At 37.6% G+C, this 16,899-nt stretch overlaps 1 protein-coding gene across 3 annotated transcripts in view; it reads right to left on the reverse strand.

Moving 5' to 3' along the window:
* Nucleotides 1–9,910, reverse strand: part of LOC124777102 (ring canal kelch homolog) — a 141,397-nt gene extending 131,487 nt beyond the window's left edge. Inside the window, exons 1-2 of one of the 3 annotated variants that reach the window (XM_047252385.1) lie at nucleotides 9,768–9,902; nucleotides 385–545 (exon numbers count right to left, since the gene is read on the reverse strand). Coding sequence is in view for 2 of the 3 variants with exons in the window: in XM_047252383.1 (XP_047108339.1) it covers nucleotides 9,768–9,823 (56 nt within the window). In the remaining variant the exon portion in view is untranslated. Of the gene's footprint in view, nucleotides 1–367; nucleotides 546–9,767 lie in introns of all 3 variants that reach the window. The other 2 variants (XM_047252384.1, XM_047252383.1) reach the window with 2 other exon arrangements.
* Nucleotides 9,911–16,899: the final 6,989 nt, after the last annotated feature.

The following is a 16,899-nucleotide window of genomic DNA, read 5'->3' on the forward strand; positions in this document are numbered from 1 at the left end:
AACGACTGAATAGGCAATGTGGAAGAAAAGATAAAACACATAATAAAAATTCACTTATAGAGATACTGTAAAACAATAAACCAGGATGTGAAGGATTAGTCCTTAATCTAAAAGTATAAATGAAAATTATCAAAAAAGAATAATCATTTGCAGAAAGGGTGTCAGAGAGAAAGAACTTCACAACTTATTTCCATTTCTTCAAAGGTTTTGAAATTCTGGTAAATGAAATATAACTAATAACTGCCAACAGCTTAACTTCTTTTTATCTGTGATGAACAGTTCCTCTTTCAGGCAGTAAGAAAGCAAATCAACAGGGGGAAAAGAGAAAAAAGAACATCAGAAGAGCTGATAAATATTATAATATTACCCTTGCTGATGCATCACCTGATGATTCATATCTTCCTTTTCTAATTACATACACAAGTATTTCATTTCACACAAGAGTGTTTTCACAGGAGGTGCATTCAGATATTCTCAACATGATTTTCAAAAATGAGCAGATGAACTGGGAAATGATTTTGAAATGTGTACTTCACTGTCCGTTCCTAAAAAAAATGAAACAAGAAAATAATAAAATAAACAAAATAAAACAGTTGCCTTATTAGGCAGCAGTGATGTTATGGCAGGCAAGGCAGCTATGTAAAGTTACTGAATTAGTGAGAGAGAGAATTAAAATCAATTTCAACAGAAACAGATATTTTCTGTGGATGTAATAAAATTTCCAGATGAAGTGCAACTCTAATGACCCAAATGTTTCAAACACAGTATATCCTCCTCTTTGAATGACAAGTTTCAACAACTTCTCATGCTTCACCCAGAATCGTCCACGTGGTTTTATTGGGCTGATCAATGCTGGTCTCCATGAACCATGGAGAGGTGTGGTGGTTTGTCTGCCTTAGCAATACAGTTAGGTGCAGCCACAATGCGGAAAGGCCAAACAAACATGCGGGGCAACAGCCTTTCCACTAGTTGCAGGGACAACAATCTGAATGATTAACTGATCTGGGCTTGTAACACCAGCTGTGCTGTGCCGGTGCTGTGAATGGCTGAAAGCAAGAGGAAATTACAGCAGCTACTTTTCCCAAGGGCATGTAGTTCTACTAAATGGTTAAAAATAATGGAATGCTCTTGGGTAAAATATTCCAGAGGTAAAATAGTCTCCCACTCAGATCTCCAGGCGGCGATTACTCAGGAGGATGTCATCATCAGGAAATGCAAAACAGCATGCTACAGGTAGGGGTACGGCATGTTAGATCCCTTAATTTATCAACAAAAATAATCAGTTTTTGAAAATATAACTGGACAGATAATGAATCTACTCTTTAATACATGGCAGGAGAAAACACATTTAAAAGTTATGGAAATATGAAAGCTTTCGGAGTCAGTGGCTCTTTCATCGATTGCAGAAAGGTCGAAGGGAAAGGAAGAGAAATGAAGGAACAGGGTTAGCAAAGTTTAAGGAATGGGGAGAGTTATGAAAGAGTCACCAAAAACCCTGGGTCACGGGATACTAACCAAACAGGATGAGAATGAGAGAGTGATTGTTGGGCACTGCACAAGACGAGTTTTGAAAACCTGAGAGCTTAAAGGTGGATGACACGGTGATAAGCAAGACAGAGATTACTGAGAAAACATTGTGCAAGAGTTAATAAGAACAGAAAGATAAGTGCATTGCCTGTGGTAGACAGGTGGAGTGGAGGGGGAGGTTGGAAGGGAAAATAAACAGTCATAAAATAAAAGATATAGAAAACTAGAAGAAAGCAGAGAACAGGAATAGTTACTCCCCCCTCCCCCCAATCCTATATTAAAGACAGAAACTAATTCCTAGACAATCTGAAATCTGTGCATGTCCCACTACCACCACACACATTGATTCTCACCATCGAAGCCACCTATCTCTATACCAACATTCCCCATGTACATGATCTATCTGCTGCTGAACATTACATCAACTGACAACCACCTAATTCCAAACTTATAATGCTATTCTTGCTCACTTTAATCAACTTCATACTTATGAAAAATTGCTTACCCTTTGAGGTGCAGGCTTATAAACAGACCAGGGGTATGGCCATGGGAAACAGAATGGCTCCTTCCTATGTCAACCTTTTCACTGGATGCTTGGAGGGGGATTTCCTGGGATCCATAAGCCTTAAGCCCCTGGTTTGGTTTAGATAGATTGATATCATCATATGGACTCACAGTGAGGTTGACTTGTTGAAATGTTTGCAACCTCTAATTCTCCCAATTAAATTTCACATGGTCCTATCCTATGGCTCCTACCCATAACCATTCCCACTACAAAACTTTTAATTTTAATTGTGACAAAATACTGGAATTCGTCAGCAGGAAAAGGAAGAAAGGAAAAATAGGAGAACTAGGACTGTGGGAAAGGAATAAAAGAGGAGTTTGCCTGGTAGAATTATGCAGGAAGCTACATGCATCATTTAATCATCATTAACACTTGGTTTAAGATACATAAAAGAAGGTCGCATATGTAAAAGAGAACTGGAGGCACTGGAAGGTTTCAGACTGATTATATAATGGTAAGACAGAGATTTTGGAACCAGATTTTAAACTGCACGACATTTCCAGAGGCAGATGTGGATTCAGACGATATTTTACTACATACGAACTATAGATTAAAACTGAATAAATTGCAAAATGGTACAAAATTTGTGAACTGGGACCTGGATAAGTTGAAATACACAGAGGTTATTGAGTGTTTGAAAGGAAGCATTAGGCAACGAATGACTGAAACAGAGGAAAGGAATACACTAAAAGATGAATGGGTAGCTTTTACAGAGGGAACAGTGAAGGCAGTAGGGGATCAAAAAGGAGAAAATGTAAAAATGCAGCAAATGAAGCAGGTGAAAGGGAATACAAAAGTCCAAAAAAAGAGTTTCTCAAAAAGTGCAAAATGGCTAAAGCTGGAATGGCTAGGAGACAAATGTAAGGCTACAGATGTTTGTATAACTAGGGGAAAGATAAATATCAGCTTAGGAAAATTGGAGAGACCTTTTGTATGAATATCAAGAACTCAGGTCGAAAATCAGTATTAAGCAAAGTAGGGAAAGCTAGCCTTGTACCGAAGTGAAACAAGGATGATAAGCAGTTCGGACAAGAAGGGAATAGAAATGTGATGCTACAGAAGAATGCTGAAGACTAGATCAGCAGACTGCATAACCAAAGAGGAAGTGCCAAATAGAATCAGGGAGACAAGAAATCTGTGGCATAATTTGACTAAAAGAAGGGAGTGGCGTAGGATACATTCTGAGACATCCAGGAATTATTAATTCATTATTGGAGGGAAGTGTGTGTGGGGAGTGGGGAGGTAAAAATTGGATACATTGACCAGGAGACAAATACACTAAGCAGGTTCAAATAGATATAGGTTGGAGCAGTACTCAAAGACAAAAAGGCTTGCACAGGGCAGAGCAGCATGGAGAGTTGGATCACAAACCAGTCTTCGGACTGAAGACCAAGACAACATCAATACTGAATGCTGTCTTGTCTAATCATGTAGCAATGGACTGGTAGACGACATACTGATGTAGAATAGAAGACCAGCAATATGTATTTCACTTCTATGTCATTTTTTGGTATGTAGGTTGTGGTCACAAACAGATCTGCACCAACATGTGAGTTTTTGGATATGTTTGTGAGTTGGTGAAGCCAACGAACATGAATGCGAAATCTTAGTTGAGTGGTGTACTGATCTGTAGTATAACTAGAGGTTTACATTTGGGTGAAAGGTGACAGGTACAATGTGAGCTGTCATAGCAAACAAATGTGATCATGAAGTTAACTATAGTTCTTGTAATGGTGCATATTTTATACGTATCAGGTTTCAATTAGTGGTTTATGTCTGCTATTTTGATGATGGCATGGTCAAAGGAGATGGGTGGTATTGGTAGGTTGAATATTTTCCTTAATACCATAAAATAGAGTGAAATTGATTTCAAGGGGTGTGACTGATAACCACCATCCTTCAACACATTTTAATCCATGGCCAAAATACCAGGAAATTTATCTTTTGCTGTTGGTATTACTGAAAATCGCCATCTGAATTGCGTAACTTTACCATGGGGTGAAATTGATATCCCTTGACTGATATTTAACTCTATTTTTCATCCATTTTTTCAATCCTTCATATCGTAGTTTTATAGAACAGGTAAAAGTAATGTTAGATACTCTTTAAAGTTACCCTATTTCTATTGCTCTGTGTTACTTTGATTTCAGTGTTCAGTACCAGATGGGATGAGATTATAAGAAAAAGGATGGCTGAAGAACAAACAGAAATTATACTGAGGATAAATTGAATCGGCACTGTCACAAGTAGTAGAGGATAAAAGTCACTAAACAAAGCATCTAAAGAATTCAATATTTCTTTTGGAACACTCCATAATATCATGGGAAGCACGGCTGCTCTACTGGTGGGCAAGCTGCTTTAACTTCTGCTCAAGGAACCGAAATCATCAAAGCAGTTACAACCTGCAGTGACTGGGGTTACCCACATACTCCCTTAGCTATAAGTCTATTTGTTAAAAGTTATCCGGACAGAGAAGGTAGGAACATTGTTCAATTTGTCACTAACATGCTTAATGTTGATTGGGCCTACTCCTTCCTGAAACGCAACAAAGGTGCACTGGGTCAGAGAGTGGGGTCCTGTATTACAAAAAAGAGGGCTGAGCTATCTGAAAAGCCAGAGAAGGAATATTTCACAAATTTAAAAACCACAAGTGTTGGTATTCAGCAATGCAATGTCTTCATTTACAATGAGACTAACATGTTATATGGCCCTGGAAAAAAGGAACTACTGTATTGTTGAAATACAAAATATCCAGAGGGGATGTTCCATGTAATTCAGGACACACTTACAATTTTTAAAAGTTGAAAATTTGGTACTTTTTATATATTGTCTGAAAAGGCTGGACTGTATGGTAACAACGGGTTGTGCCCATTATTGCTTTCCCTCCATAATTTGCAGCCTTTCTATGAGGCCATATGTTTTTCGTATGATTACAGTGTGAATTATTGTAGATTTTGTTCCTTCATTTCAACTAATTGGGCAGGTAATAATCAGCATATCATTATTTGTTTTACAGTTACATACCCTAATGCACTGCATAAAGAGTATAAATGAAATGATCGTATAGCATTTATTGGCCGGAACATTCCCTTCGGGGTTCGGGCGCCGTGTTGCAAGTCTTTTCAGTTGACGCCACTTCGGTAACTTACGTGTCAATGATGATGAAGGACACACAACACCCAGTCCCCTGCCGGGAATTGAACCCGTGCCCCCTTGTGTGGTAGGCGGTAACGCTACCACTGCACTACGGAGGCGGACAAGTAGATAAATTATACGTTAGGATAAATAATATAATACAACAGTGTGAACTTTCATGTAATGCGAGTCACTTCCATGTAATTAAGTTTTTATATCATGAGAGATGTTAAGAGCTAACTTTATCTCGTTCAATAATTTACTTCTTGTGTGAATGTGTAACTATAAGGGGTATTCAAAACTTACAGAAACCAGCACTTGTATGTTAGAAGCATTGACCCTGGCTGTTGAGACACTTGCCCCACTGTGACATAAGGCAGTGAATCGCTGCCTCATAAAACTCCCCAGGCTGCGATATTAACCAGTACCGCATGTACAGCTGGACGTCATCGTCCGAGGTGAATCGTTTGCCTCTACGCTCTTGTTCTTCTTTGACCCCCTTCTGATACACTTCCTGCAGCACGGGACAACAGTGAAGGCCCAGAGCTACTCACAAACCTTGACCACCCTTCGCCGAGCGATCAAATAAAAAAAAAAAAAAAATCAGGCAATCTCACCCGTGGGGTCATTCTGCTCCATGACAATGCAAAGTCTCATATGGCCAACATAGTTGCGGCACTCCTGCAGAAATTCAAAGTCATAGTTGTTCGTAAATTGTTCAGTGACTTGTGTGGAAATTCATCAGGTGGAAATTCTGAAGGACCAAGTCATGGGAGTAATCCACAAAATAGAGGTCTTTGTTCTGAAACTAGAGATTTGGTAACAAGTTTCCACTGCCATGACAACAGTCATCGGGCAGGAAGGACACAATAGTTATTATAGAAAATAATGAGAAAGAGAGAATTCATATTCGTCACTTAGTCATGTCCATCATGGAAACATAAGAGGCATTCAAACAGGAACACCCTGAAGCTCAAATTGGGAAATCTAAGTCTGCACAAGTATGCCCACCACATGTTCAATTAAGCAGCAAATTACCTCATAAAATATTTTGTAAAACAACATGAAAATTTCATAAATGCTATCAGGAGCCTTCATAAGAAGCATGATAATATTCCAGCTGACAGCAACACATTTGTATCAATCATCATATGCCAGTTACGAACTGAGCTTTGTTTGGAGAATGAATGTAACACATGTCAAAATGGTAGAGGTTTCAACAAAGCCTATAAAATTGAAGAGCTAGACATTGTGAATTTATTATGGTATGTTTGGAAGATAGAAGGAAACAGCTCTAAAATTACCAAAATCAAAGAAGGCTCTACAGCTGATAAGTGAAATACATAGTTTCCATAATTACTCATTTAACATAATAAAACACTGATTTCAAAATGCAAAAAGGGGTCACCATGGGATCTCCCAGAGTCTGTGATGAATCACTCTAAATCACCATTGATATAATGGTATGTGGAAATGCTTCTGGTACCCTCCTGCCCCCTTACATTATCTACTAGAGTGAACATATAGAGGACACTTGGACAGAGGATGGTCTCAAAGGAGAATCATGTTGTGACACACCTTGCTGTTCAGGCGGATTGAGAATTAACAAAACTAGCCATGGTTGGGTTGATTCAGTCATGTTCCTGGATTGATTAATGCAGGTTTTTCTTCCTCGTGCAAGAAGACTGAATAGCAGGAAAGTTCTTATGGGAGACAATTTAGCCAGTCATTTTACTGATGAAGTGATCACACGGTGTGAGGAAAATGATATTGCTCTTGTGCGTTTGCCACCAAATTCAACACATTTGTGCCAGCCAGTGGACATTTCAATCTTTTGTCCAATGAAGGTCGCCTGGAGGAAAATTTTAACAAAAACTTTGTGGTATCCTCATGCCTGAACTTCCATCTTTGTTATCTACTGCACCGAAAATGATGAATGATGATATCAAATTACTCAAGAAGGATATTGTCAATGACCTTAAGGCAACTGGAATATTTCCGTTTTACCCCGATAAGGTTCCACAAAAGCTGCCTGGACTTCCCCCAGTGTATATAATGTGAATGGTTCACTTGTCGATTTCTTAAAGCTGCAATGTTAAGATCAAATAGACAAACTGCAACAGAAAAATTGAAGATTACACGTCGTATCTGGAGTAAGTGTCGCAGCTCCAAACTGCTTCGACAGATGATGAAGACCTGCATGTAGATATGAATTCAGATGTTCAGGCAACTGCTAACGAATTGGATGTTGGGAAATAAGAACTCGTTAAAGTGTTGTCTGGTGTGAGGAAGTCTGTAACTTCTGATATGCAGTAATTATTCAAGAAAAGAAGGGAAATGATTATTAAGTGTTAGGATTAAAGTCTATAGACTCTTCTAAGGCTGTATTTAAAGAGGTAATGATGATATTCCTTGTTGACTTTTTTTTATATATATTAGCAGCTTTACCAGAACCAAAGGCTCTGAAAGTGCAGGAAATAGGATTTGGTATTGGTTCAAAGGTAAAGTTGAAGTAAAAAACCATAAGATTTGTCTATATAACTGAAATGTGAGTAATTTGGTACATGACTAATTTAATTTTGTACTTAATTGAAAATCAATTATTGAGATATTCTGCATTATAAGTCTAACTTTGTGTTAATAGAACCTTGATTTGTACAGAAATATATAGTCTGCATTTTACTGTGAAAATGTTTTATGTTATCAATCTCACTCCATAAAATATGAAATATATAATACAATGTAGCTCCTAAAGTAACAAGCAGATTACACAATGGGTTGAAATTGATACACTGTGTTTTACAGCCTATGCTTCTCCACAGTTTCAAAAGTGGTATCAATCTCATCTCTAAGTATGTAACAGTTTATAGGCTCTTTGATTTCTGTGTGTGTGTGTGTGTGGGGGGGGGGGGGGGGGCATGAGATGATGTTTTGAAAATTTTCAACTAACATGAAGCAATCAGTAGGCACCAAGAATTTTTTTTTTTTTTTTACTTTCTTTTTAGGTTTTATTTTCTTAGTTTTACTTTCTTTACTTAGGTTCTACTTTCTTCATCCATTAAAAAAAATTGGAAAAAAAGTTACCAAAGTCACCCCATTTTATGGTGCTCAATCAACCATTTTCCATTAGTTTTGTATTTATTTTCTGTCTGAATACAATGAATGAACAAATAATTTTATGTATTGTATGCTATGCTATTATTTTAAGAACACTAATTATCAGATATTAGTTCTTGCACTACAATAGTATTTCCAAAGATTAAGCTTGAGTTTGTTTTCTTCCATAAACAAACAAAACGAAAATGTTAAAGAAGTTTGGTAATTTATTCATCATGATTATTTTATCTATATTTTCAGAACTGATAGTGTGTGGGAATAATATGAAACTAGGAGGTTTCACGCCTGGGAAAGTACAATAGATGAGGAAATAAGAGGAAATAAGTTGAAAATTGAGACAGTCAGCTCAAACACTCCAAATGAGCATAGAAGAGAGATAATGTAACCACCAAGAAGGTTCCTCTGTTGGATTGTAGTGTCAACAAAATAAATAAAACTCACTGCAAGTATGCTTGCTGCATTTAGGACACCTCGTAAGCTTCAGCTACTGTGAGTTGATGCTGTCTTATAAACACACTATCAAATGCTCCAACACGTACAGAACTTAATAAAATTTGTTTCAACTAGTAAGAAAATAGTTAAATATGCAGTGTCTGAACACCAAACATCACATAAATAATTGTCATACAGTAAAAGCTTACAAACGTAGTACAAAAACAGCAGTAAACAGCTGAAAGCTTATTTCATTTTCAAAAGTCTCCAATAGGCCCTACTAACACGGGCATATCAACAATAATACAGACACTTTGAAAATGCACACATTATCTGTAGAAAGAACATTTATAAAACAAAATATTTTACTTTCAAACTCAAAATAATGGGAAAATCTTTGTTCTCACTGTATCAGAATTCACATGACTTCCTTCAAATGCTGTCCAAGGTAGTTTGCTGCTTATAGTCTCTGTAACACTGTCAAGCAGTCGTGTGACCTGAAGGCTACGTTCCAAAACACACAAGAATTCATACATGCCGCACTACCTGTAGGTACAGACTGATGAACTTACTGTGAAGACGAAACAGCAAGTGACTGAAAAACATGGTACAAGCAAAGCTATCTAGGTATCTTGTACGGAAAGATTGTTATACCGAGAAAAGTACTGCGAAACGACTGAAATTCCACGTTTATTTCTGAATCATACGACTCAGATTTGCGTCAAAAATGTTTTACTCTTTTAAAACTTCTTTTGAGTAATCGAAACTCGATGGCAACATAGCGGAGCTCCTTCGTAGGTTACTTGTCATGACGTTAACCACACTCCTTTTATTTGAGAACGTACGAATATCACGGAACAGTTTATAATATACCTCTAGCAGTAAGACATCGATATCACCAAACAGGTCAATGCAACACACACAGCATACATTATGCATCTATTACGTCTTTAAATAAACACCTGTTTATCAACAAACGCATAGCACATACCTTCCTTGCTTTTCATTTGTATTTTCGCTTGCAGTAATCGGTCCTGCCGTATCCATGTTTCCCGCTGTTGTTATAAAATACAATGCTTATTTACAAACACAGTGCACCATTGATCTTCACTTTTCTTGACCTCTCGATCCCGAATTAACGGCTGCCATATCGATAACACATGCTGCTGCAATGTTGCATTCTTGCATATTCAAAGTCGAGTAAACTTCGAAAGCATTGAAATCATTCTTCGTTGGCTTAGAATTTTTGGCAGGAACATGACATTTTATAAGTTATCATATAACGAATTATTAGGAATAGCGACAAACAATAGCTAATACGCTGCAGATACCAAAAATATATCGTCCATTCTCAGTTACGTCCCTTGCAATGCTTATTTGACATAGTATTTAAATATGCTCGAATGATTTACACGACACATTGTTTACCAGTGCGCATTAAATTCGATAAGCCACAGAAGCAATCGTCCTGTTTTATCGTGAGTTGATGTTTCATCCAAACAAAATTCGTGCTTGAAAAACGTACTATACTGAACCTATTCACTATTTTACGAACCTTTCTTCGATTTTTATAGCCCGGATAGCTGTACATCCGAAGGGTTGTCGGCAGCAACAGATCGCAATACCTTTGCGATAACCGCTCGGCGCCCTGATAAACTGAATTCGCATCGAACAAATAATCTTCCTCTCGGCACTGACTGTGTATACGAATCCGTCTGTATTCATATTCGATACTCTTGGACGATAGACACTTTTATACCCGTAACTAGTTTAGCTGACGTCAGATTGTGAAGTTTGGTCTTATTATGTTTGTCTTTATCAAACAAACGCAAGCTCCTGTGGAGCGAACGTTCCAAGAATCCTCATGCTCGTACAGTTTCACGAGTCATCTGTCAATTTCAAATCTTTATTACCACATGTTTCTGCATAGAGGTATAGCTCCATGTGTTTCTGCAATTGTGAACGTCGAATCTATAGACCTTAAACTCGGATCCTTAAATCACGGCTTACACTCATAAAAACATTTTGGATTTCTTAAATAATTTCCGAGTAAAAACAGCAGTGTCATTCGAAAGTTCTTCAGCCTTTGTACAAATAAAATTCGTGCTTTCCCAAAACCTGGATAAGTTTATCAGCCATACGATGGGTGATGTGCCAAAGTCTGTTGCTTGTGTGTTTTACAAACAGCGCATCCAAGACATTTCTTTGTGATGTTGCAGTTGATAATATGGGTACGAAAGGAAGGGGAAATGTAAGCTACTTTCTGTTTTCCAAACGAAAAAAATTAATAGAATACTTGTGAGTAAACACTGCCAAAACAAACCTTTCGTAGTTGTTATCTATACTAATGATAAAACATAAAACCATTGCGTCTGTGTGTCTGACTTTGAACACGTCTATCTCCATAACTACTAAACGTATTTCGTTGAGATTTTCTCTGGCAACTTCAACATAGCTTCGGACAGGGTATAGGCTTTATATCGTCAAAACCAGATTAGGAAAAAAATGTAATTTAAAATTTTGCTAAAATTTTCTTGTCTGCCTTGGTGAACACCCTAATCTCGAAAACTTTTGACGAATTTTCAGAGGATTTCGCAGGTAACTTGAGTGTAGCTTTGGGAACCTTAAGCTAATATCGGCTTTATTTCATTAGATCACGAAAAAAGATAGTTATACACATTATAAAAATGTATGTATGTTTAACATATCCTCCGAAACCATTGGACCAATTTCAACCAAACCTGGTAAATGTATCACCTACTGTGGAAAGAATCGCTGTGGCGGCGAGAGCCATCTAAATATCAAAGGGATGGGGGTGAAAAACAAACACAGACCACGACGCTCAAATATCCACATTTTATTCATTCTGTATTTGAGAACGAGAATACACATAATTTCTAACCTTGATGAAACCTTTTCTCGCTCACACGTCCTACAAAACGACGAAAGACAAAAAAGTTCGTCGCTTACTACTTTTACTGTTGATTTTCGGATCAGGCATGACGCTTTAATTTAAGTCCACTTTTGATGGATCCTCTAGACTGTGCGCAAAAACAAAATCATCCTTCCTTACACGCAAACTGAGGTAGGAAATTAGAGCTGGGCGCAGAAACACTCAAAGTCCAGGACTCTGGCTGTTTTTCTTCTCAGCTACTGGTCCACAATAATGTGACAACTGTGTAGAAGAAACTGGTATTGTTGATGTTAGTATTCTTGTGAAAATGACGAAGAGGCTTGTACCAATAGTTATGGAGAGGAGCATGTAAATAACAGAGGCAAAGCAGTTCCGAAAAAGGTGACAAGAGAAGCCTACTAGTGTGAAATCACTGTTTTAGTATTATTGCAAATGACAACAGACCCATGGAATGCAAGGATGACCAGGCCATTTTCCTGTAAGGATTCATCTTAGACGCTACCCAAGAAATGAGAAGGAGGGCAGGGCTAAAAAGTCTTTTAGCTACTTTGTCGTGGCTGGAGACAGTATATTTGAAGTATGTAGAAAAGCTTTTCTAAGTATTTATGAGTAATTGACGAGAGGGTTAAAAGTTTCACAAATTGGTGTTTAGTAGGCAGACACCATAAGATGGAACTGGGAGATCTAGGAGCGTTAATGCTATACCACCAGAGGAAACTGTCAAAATTAGAAATTACATTCCATCACTCCCTATCAAGGAAACTCATTATGGCAGCAGTACTATACACTACCTACATTCTGAGCTACCTGTGAAAAGGATACACCGACGTTTTATTACTAAGCATCTTAATCGGCCACTGAAATTCTATACTAAGGTTTTCCCCGAAAACTTTTCGCTTGCTTTCGGAAGACCTAACGTAAACATCTGCTGCACCTGCTAAGACTTAACGTAAAAGATCGAGTCAAGCACATTCAACAAGGTCGCATAGCGAACAGTAGTAGCAGAGAAAATTGCCCGTAAGCGAAGATCTAAGAAGTTTTATGATGCACTACAAAACAGGAAAGGATAATCGAAGACTGATCTTGGAACAACTGCTTTATATTTCGACTACATACAAAATATTCAACCTCCTTGTGTCTCTGTTTAAGAACTGTCCCACTTGGCGCTAGCTGACTGTTGCAGTATTCTGTATAAGTAATTTACAAGCAAGATCATCTGTTTTTTTATCTCTGTGACGAAGAGAATACGAAAAAAGGACTCAATGAAGTTTGCACTTTTCTCTTAAGCTGCATAAAACGCCAAAAATCGTATATAATTAAATATGAAACTGACTATTATACCAAATTACAAATAAATTCTACAGTATGTAACGTTCCTAAATAACTTCCTATTTTAAAGTAATGGTAGACTTATAATATGTAGAGCAAAAATATAACACAAAACTAGAAAGAAACTGACTTATCAGGCAGGAAGTTCGGTTGGCAGATTAGGAGAAGTTATTCAAGAATAGGGAGATAACAAGACTAAATCAAGCTACAAGGTTAACATCTTAGAAAATGTAAGTCATTCAGATACAGACGAAAGTGGCAGTTAATTAGCAAAGATAGCTATGCAAACAGCAAAACAAAAAAAATCTCAAGTAGAATGAGGCAGCTGCTATAGAAAGGATGAGAGTTTCAAGCAAACAATAATAAAAACATTATGGAATTTGCTAAATAAAACAAAATTATTTACAAAAGTCTTCAAAAACATTTGAGTAATGAAAATTTGTTGGCTGAAATAAGTGAAAACAAAAAGAGTACGAAGAAAACAAAACAGGGAGTCACATTTTATCATATAAGAAGACAGATGGTCCAAATATTTCAAGACATCTTTTAGTGTTTGTATAGTTCAACATATGAGTAGAATTGCGCAGAGAGTTGATAATGAACATAATGGTATTCAGGCAGTAATGGCGGATAAGATGTCCTAAGCAATTCGAGATATGACAAAGGAAAGGCCAGTGGGAAAGTTATAAAAAGGAACTCGTAAAATTATTTTCGTTTTGAAAGACGACATTTACCCCAACAAGGAGAAATACAACAGTTGTCATTCTCAATAAGAAAACAGACGTTAACATATAAATAACTATAGACTTAATATTTTCCTATCTGCAACATTCAAGATATTCATAAAAATTATCACTTACGGCCTTGAATAAAAATTTCATTGAATTTTAAGGAGATAAAGGGACAAGCAGGAGTGTAGATAATTTGGTCTTCTGGGGATGGGGTACCATTCTGTTGAAGTACAAGATGTTCATACAGATCAGTGTCACAAAATATCAGCAGCTGAACTGTCATAAGCTGTTTCAAAGTTTAGAACTGGACCACAGTTACATCAGCTGAAAATTCTGATACTATGGTGGCACTGGGTTGAGAGGTGTGCAACAACATTCAGGAAACATTTTTATTAATCACATAAAATCGTAACTGACAGATCAAAATCAAGAGTCCCCATCCGAGTTAACCATACAGTACAATACGAAGCTTACAATGATCTCAGAACACGGCTATTAAAAGAAAATACAGAACAGAATGACTTAGATAGAAATATATCAGCCTTAATTCTCACAGTAGCTTCTTGTAAATGACACAACTGAAATACCTTATGAATCTCAGTTCTATGGCGCTTAACACAGATTATGATTTTACACCCAGATAAAGCTTTTCACAAATAATCAACAACAAAGGTTTTAGGAAACAAAATCGGGCCGCCAAAAATACTTAATATTCAAAACAATAACAATAAGGTTGGCTACCAAGCATCACAGAGAGGCTTTACTGCCATTGAAATGTCAGCATAAATTAATACGGAAACGCCTGCTAGTCAGTAATGAATAGAAAATATTTGTACAAAATAAAGAACGCAGTCCCCTTCAAACATGTCAATAGCGAAGTTTGTAGAACGTCCGTAACCCCCTACTCGGACAAGAAACACATTCCTGGCGAGCCAAAAGTTCAATACATTTGAGGTTCATTTCATACAAGCCAAACGGCGCCGACACCGACCAAAGGTAATACGCCGGCAGTCAATCTTGTTGGTAAGTTCAACTTTTCAGCAGGTTGAGGCACGTGGCACACACAATCCACGGAAGGCCGGTGAGATGACAGACTACGTTTTGTTACTGATCGCTTGGCAGGGAAGACCACGCTCGAAAACCCGCACCGTCTGAACAGGCCCCGTGGCAGTCCATAAGCTGCAAGCGTTGTGTACTTTTCGTTCGGCGGTTGTTTGGAACGGCTCGACCATGTGACAGAATTCAACCGTTAGGTTTAATAAGTCACAGCTTGGGGAAGATCAGTTTGGATTCCGTAGAAATGTTGGAACACGTGAGGCAATACTGACCCTACGACTTATCTTATAAGAAAGATTAAGGAAAAGCAAACCTACGTTTCTAGCATTTGTAGACTTAGAGAAAGCTTTTGACAATGTTGACTGGAATACTCTCTTTCAAATATTGAAGGTGGCAGGGGTAAAATACAGGGAGCGAAAGGCTATTTAAAATTTGTACAGAAACCAGATGGCAGTTATAATGGTCGAGGGACATGAAAGGGAAGCAGTGGTTGGGAAGGGAGTGAGACAGGGTTGTAGCCTCTCCCCGATGTTATTCAATCTGTATATTGAGCAAGGTGTAAAGGAATCAAAGGAAAAGTTCGGAGTAGGTATTAAAATCCATAGAGAAGAAATAAAAACTTAGAGGTTCGCCGATGACATTGTAATTCTGTCAGAGACAGCAAAGGGCTTGGAAGAGCAGTTGAACGGAATGGACAGTGTCTTGAAAGGAGGGTATAAGATGAACATCAACAAAAGCAAAACGAGGATAATGGAGAAATTTGTTAACATCGAATATTGATTTAAGTGTCAGGAAGCCGTTTCTGAAAGTATTTGTATGGAGTGTAGCCATGTATGGAAGTGAAACATGGACCATAAATAGTTCGGACAAGAAGAGAATAGAAGCTTTCGAAATGTGGTGCTACAGAAGAATGCTGAAGATTAGATGGGTAGATCACATGAGTAATGAGGAGGTATTGAATAGAATTGGGGAGAAGAGGAGTTTGTGGCACAACTTGACTAGAAGAAGGGATCGGTTGGTAGGACATGTTCTGAGGCATCAAGGGATCACCAATTTAGTACTGGAGGGCAGGGTGGAGGGTAAAAATCGTAGAGGGAGACCAAGAGATGAATACACTAAGCAGATCCAGAAGGATGTAGGTTGCAATAGGTACTGGGAGATGAAGAAGCTTGCACAGGACAGAGTAGCATGGAGAGCTGCATCAAACCAGTCTCAGGACTGGACCACAACAACAATAACATATACAAATGAACAGAGATGAAAGCACTGTGCCAGAAAAATTTCGACGAGTATTGGCGTTGAAGTAAATCAGGAGTATTTATCATCTATGACTGCATATTAATCCCCAAGCCACTTAAAATGCTTTCTTTCTGAGCATAAATGATATGCAAAGAAAGCACTTCGCAAAACATGCCACGCATTAGAATAAAGGGGTAAATCATTAGTCAGCTTGAAGATTACTGTATCTGAAAGATTTGAGACTAAATACGTAGAAGAAGCATTTTGCGAAGCATTGAGGGCATTCATACCACGTACATTCATCAGATGAATAAATGAATAAATTATGGCTTTAAATAATTAAAAGTAAAACAAAGATGCCAACAAATAATAAGCATTTTCCATATAATGACATCCAGTTTCTTTTCCTTCGCGAGGTTGTCTATAGCCTCCAGTGGTTCAACAGATACTGGCTGATGAATACACAAGAGGATTATATGGTACATTTACTCATCTCTGAAAGGATAAAGCACAATTATCACCTTAATTCAAATGATACAGCACAATACATGATTTATTTTTAGAGCTTGTAAATATTAATAAATGATAATCTAATAATTGTTATATGACGCGATGTGATGTAAAAAACTCCAAAACTTGCCTGTTCTGTTGGACATCGCTGGTCTGTCCTGATTCTCTTTGAAGTGGAGAGAAATGTGGTCAATATGTTCAGAAGATTATTCCTATTTGGATACATGTCTTTGTTGCGTAATTGCAGTGCTTCCATGGCATATGAAGATCTGGGATCTTCTTTCACGGATGTCCTTCTCCATAAATGTAATTTAGTAAGAACATCTTCAACTCCACATTCCGTA

Source organism: Schistocerca piceifrons, chromosome 2 (assembly GCF_021461385.2).
Source record: "Schistocerca piceifrons isolate TAMUIC-IGC-003096 chromosome 2, iqSchPice1.1, whole genome shotgun sequence".
In the NCBI taxonomy this organism is placed as follows: Eukaryota; Metazoa; Arthropoda; class Insecta; order Orthoptera; family Acrididae; genus Schistocerca; species Schistocerca piceifrons.